This window comes from Mytilus edulis, chromosome 5 (assembly GCF_963676685.1).
Source record: "Mytilus edulis chromosome 5, xbMytEdul2.2, whole genome shotgun sequence".
NCBI classification, from domain to species: Eukaryota; Metazoa; Mollusca; class Bivalvia; order Mytilida; family Mytilidae; genus Mytilus; species Mytilus edulis.
In genome coordinates this window covers 3036342-3040979 of record NC_092348.1, presented here as the reverse complement: position 1 = coordinate 3040979, position 4638 = coordinate 3036342, and the positions used below count along the sequence as shown (strand labels likewise).

The window sequence follows — 4638 nt, the reverse complement described above, 5'->3', positions numbered from 1 at the left end:
CAAATAATGCATTGATGGATTGTTGCTTGATTAGCGTAAAATATGTCAGTGATATACAGTGTTGGGGGGAAATTAAAAGTTTTTTTTTTTTAAATTTTAACATTTATCTGGATGTTTGATTATTGTTGTTTTAAAGCCACTTTTAAGCACTGCATTTAGGCTACTTCATGGCTGCCAGTTTTTATTTGTGGAGGTAACCGGAGTGCCCAGAGAAAACCACCAACCTTCGATAGGAAAACTGACAATCCTAGTCAATTAAGATTGGAGTCGAGTGCACCATCACGAGCAGGGATCGAACTCACAACCTCAGAGTTGACTGGCTACATGTAGTAGAACTACTCAGACCACTCAGCCCGTGATTTATCTGGATTATTCAAAACTAACATGATCAGTAGAAGCAAGATGTATATTAATATCATATACATTTACATTTACATTTGTAGTTCAAAGGCAATGAGGCAAAACATAATTTTGAAATAATTTTTTTTATTTTGTTTTATTTCTGTACAAAAATGACGACGAAGATGAAACATGATGTGACATTAAAAATGAAAAGAATGTACATGATTAAAATATGTCCATGTGGAATTGCTTCATGTCTTTCGTACTTATCTTCATCTGTTTATTTCCTGATTTTGAGAATACTTGAAAAAATTTCACAAAAGAATAGTGTTTCTTCATGTCTGCATGTTATCAGGAATATTATAACAAAAGAATAAAAGAAAGTTACAACATAATTTTTTGCTGTTGGTCAAAAAACAATATATAGCTGTAGATTTCCTTTCTACTTTCACTTTGTCTTTGATTTTACACATAAAAGAGTTTATCGTCTTCCTCTTGGTGGCCCTCGTCCACGACCTCTCATTCCACCACCACCACCACCTCTACCGCCACGACCACCACGTCCTCCTCTACCTCCTCGGCCACCTGAAATAAAAATATAATTTGAGTCAAATGTGACAGCATTACAATGTTCAAAACCATATTGTAACAAGGTAGCAAATAATCAAGAGAGCCAATTGAAAAAGCATTAAGTTCACAAACCACATTGTAGATTTCACAAAATTAATTAACCTTCTATCTAATTTCAATGATCCTGTTTTGACGCTTATTGGAAAACTCTTTATATTAACCTTATAATGTATTATAACAATCCCAATTTCAATTTTTTATAATTCGATGATAACAAACGTTTTTTTTATTTACAGGTATATTTTAATAACTTTGTGGGAATTGCAAACCATATCAAAACTTTTACCACCATGACAACTGCTAGTATGATTTCTACCATACTAATAAATAATAATTGTCACTGTCTGAAAAGTGTTTCAACCTCACTGTTATTATTAATAATAGTACTAATGTATTTCATAAAAAGAAACTAGTACAAGAGTTTTTTTGTGTGTTTGTACGATTTTCAACTATTTATTTGTGACTTTCAGAGATATTAATTTGTAAGTTGCTGTCTATTGACCATTTTCCCTATTTAATGGTGAAAGTGATGGACCTAAAAAACATAAAATGTTGATTACTTACCCCTATCCCTTCCACCTCTAAATCCACCACGTCCTTTAGGTGTGTCGTCAATCAATAATGTGTCAAGTGGCAAACTGTCAGGTAAGATGTAATATCGGATATTGTTACCACGGATACTAAGTGTGTCCAGCTGTACTGGGTCTTTGTTTTTAACTGTCATCTTTACAGATTTCAAATGGGTATTCATACTGACATCAACCCCTACAAATATAATCATCTTTCAATGTTAAAATTCATTTATATAATTGTGCATTGTTTTTTTAGTCATAAAGGAATTTTATATAAGCTTTATTCGATGTGACTATTGTTCGTATTATGAATAAGACCAAATTAAATAATATGTATTTGATATTCAATAAACTAATAGTATATAAACACAAGCTCTACTGTCTCAGGTTTTAAATCCAGTGAATAACAAAATATATACATTTGTACACACATACAGTCATTAAAAGAGCACAATTTTAAACATAAGATACCATAAATGACATATAAAAGTTAAAAGCATAGTATGCAAAATGGGTTTATAACCAGTTATCTTTTTAGTGAAATCTGACAACTCAATATCCGACTAAAACATTAACCAAAATACAGTACAATTTGTAACTTGCTCTGAATAATGGTCTCCATCTGCAAAAAAAATAGGTACAGTGCTGTTGCAAAGTATCCAAGGCAGGGATTTTTTATCGAAGTTTTGCAATTAGACAATACCTGTTACTGTTCCATGGACCTGTGTTCCATTCTTTAGTTCAATAGTGACTGTCTCGTGGGACAATTTCATCAAAAATCTGTAAAACAAAATCAAAATTGTCAAGACTCATGATCATCTCACAAATTAAAGCTCTACTTTATTTTGCGAAATGTTTTACATGTTTGGCTTTTCAAATTTATATAACAGTATGTACCTGATGTCAGCTTATTTAATTCCAGTAACATTGGTCAATATATGTTGGTACCCAATACCAATTTTATGAGTATTTTCCCCAACCTGTATTATAAAAAAGTCAATGAAGTCTGCAAGGCAAATACAGAACATACGTCTTCAATTCTATTCCCAGAAACTCAAAGGATGGATGTCAGAATCATGCATAGCTAAACATGTAGACCTCCCCCGTTTTTGCTCTTGATAAAGTACATGCAATTCCCTTTGTTTTGTTTTAATAGTATTTGATTTGCCTATACCATGTTTACCAAATGTCAAAATGCCGAAATCGATGGGTCACTGTGAAAACTGTCTAATAATGAGAAAATAAAGGTTGGCAGGTAAGTGAAACTTACATAAATGAAGAGATAAATGAAAAATGAACAGATTGATGCCCGATTTATATAATTCCAAGGCCGTCAGTCAGCACCAGAAGCGACGAAGCAGCGCATCTATTTTGGGTGGGAAAATATCCACTTTTTGATATGGGACGAGCTCTGACGTCCCACGGCCCCAGCTTGTCTGGCAAAACAGCCGTTGGACGTCAGAGTAATCTCGGACTACTTGTGTTATATAAAGGTATATACGAGTGCCTGTGCTTGGAGGGCTCCGGATCAGGAAAAGGATTCAAAATCAGATACATGTATATATCTTGTACATTGAATTAACTTGTAAATTGTTTGTCAATCAAGACAAGATTGAAGCAACAAAAATGGGGGAAGAAGCGCCTCTGTCAAATATATTTTTCTCGTATCATAGCTGAAAACAGGTTTAAAAATATGCAAACATTCTAGACTGAAGAGGTGAATTTATGCATCTAATGGAAAGGGCTTCCAGTGCAGAAAATACTGCGTTCCGTCATATCAGAAACTATGTCACAGAGGGATGAATTCCATATAAATTGTTCAATATATTTGATAAAGACTTAGCGTGGGGCACTCGTCATTTTAATTGGAGTTTTCTTAATGAATGTTTGCAACAATCCACAAAATAACGATATTATTGCACCTTCCCTTCATTCATCTATATAAATTCCAATTATTGGAATTGCTATTACCTCACAAGCTTCATGATTACATGGATTTGTATACCATGTACAGGAAAAAATATTAATAATGGCGGCAACCGGCTCGTCTTGTTTACGTATGAACTAAACGCTTGACCGAGTGCCTATTTTGGTCTTGAGATAAAACATAACAACGACCTGCTGAAAGTTTTTAGCGACTGGTACTAAATGGTTTTCCCTTCCTGTTACCCTTTTGGGCAAAATATTAGCTTTTTAAAAAAGCCGACAAGATTGAATTAATTACTATCCATTTCTTGTTTCTCTTACCATTGTAAGGATTGATGTAAATATATAATAACGAACTAATCAATCATCACTCACACATTAAAGGAGTCGATTGGAGTTTATGATTTTACAATTGGCCTATTCAGAGACCAATGTGTTTGGCATAATTTAACAGCGACATATATAAGAAAGGGGACAATAAGGGGTCCGTTAACATGTTAACTACATCTCAATTTTGGCAAAAACAGTTAACAACAAAACAACAAATTCAAAAATGTTGATTAACACAGTGGGTTGAAAACAGTTAACAGTTTAAATTCATTTCAGATAACAGTTTTAAAACAACACCTTGAAAAAGGCCAAAACAGGTTTATAAATATCAAAAGGTTACATGATAACCCCCCCCCCCCCCCCTCTTGATAACATTATTTAAATTTTCAATTCATGAAACTTGGTACTTTAAATTATAGAATCAGCTGTCATAACATTCCAGACTAGTGGAGACAAATTGAACTGAACAGTTTACAAAAAATATTGTTAGCCTTGAAATACTGTCAAATAGAAAATAAAAGAATACAAAAAAATACTCCAAAAAAGAAACAGAAAAAACGGTCATTGTCTTATGTGTATTATTTTGTTTCAAATCCTGATTCTACAATTACCATAACAAAAAGATTATTTCTTCCATTGGGGACTCACTCCATTGTCTTAGATGTCTATATGGTGGTTCTCGTTCTCAGTTTAGTCTACTGGTGTCAGTAATACATAAAGAGAAGACAAGAAAAGAAAAGAGAACAAAAGAGAAGAGAACAAAAGAAAAGAAAAGAAAAGAAAAGAAAGGGAAAAAAATATGAGTCACTGCCCTAGTTTCTCAGGCTAAGTGATAACT

General features: G+C 33.2%; 1 protein-coding gene across 1 annotated transcript; it reads right to left on the bottom strand.

The window, feature by feature from the left end:
* Positions 1-469: 469 nt before the first annotated feature.
* On the bottom strand, positions 470-3651 carry LOC139522766 (probable small nuclear ribonucleoprotein Sm D1). Its single transcript, XM_071316268.1, has 4 exons — positions 3516-3651; positions 2248-2324; positions 1537-1737; positions 470-927 (listed from the first exon to the last, which is right to left on the bottom strand). Exons 1-4 carry the CDS (start codon positions 3527-3529, stop codon positions 824-826), a joined length of 396 nt encoding a protein of 131 aa, XP_071172369.1. The 5' UTR covers positions 3530-3651; the 3' UTR covers positions 470-823.
* Positions 3652-4638: the final 987 nt, after the last annotated feature.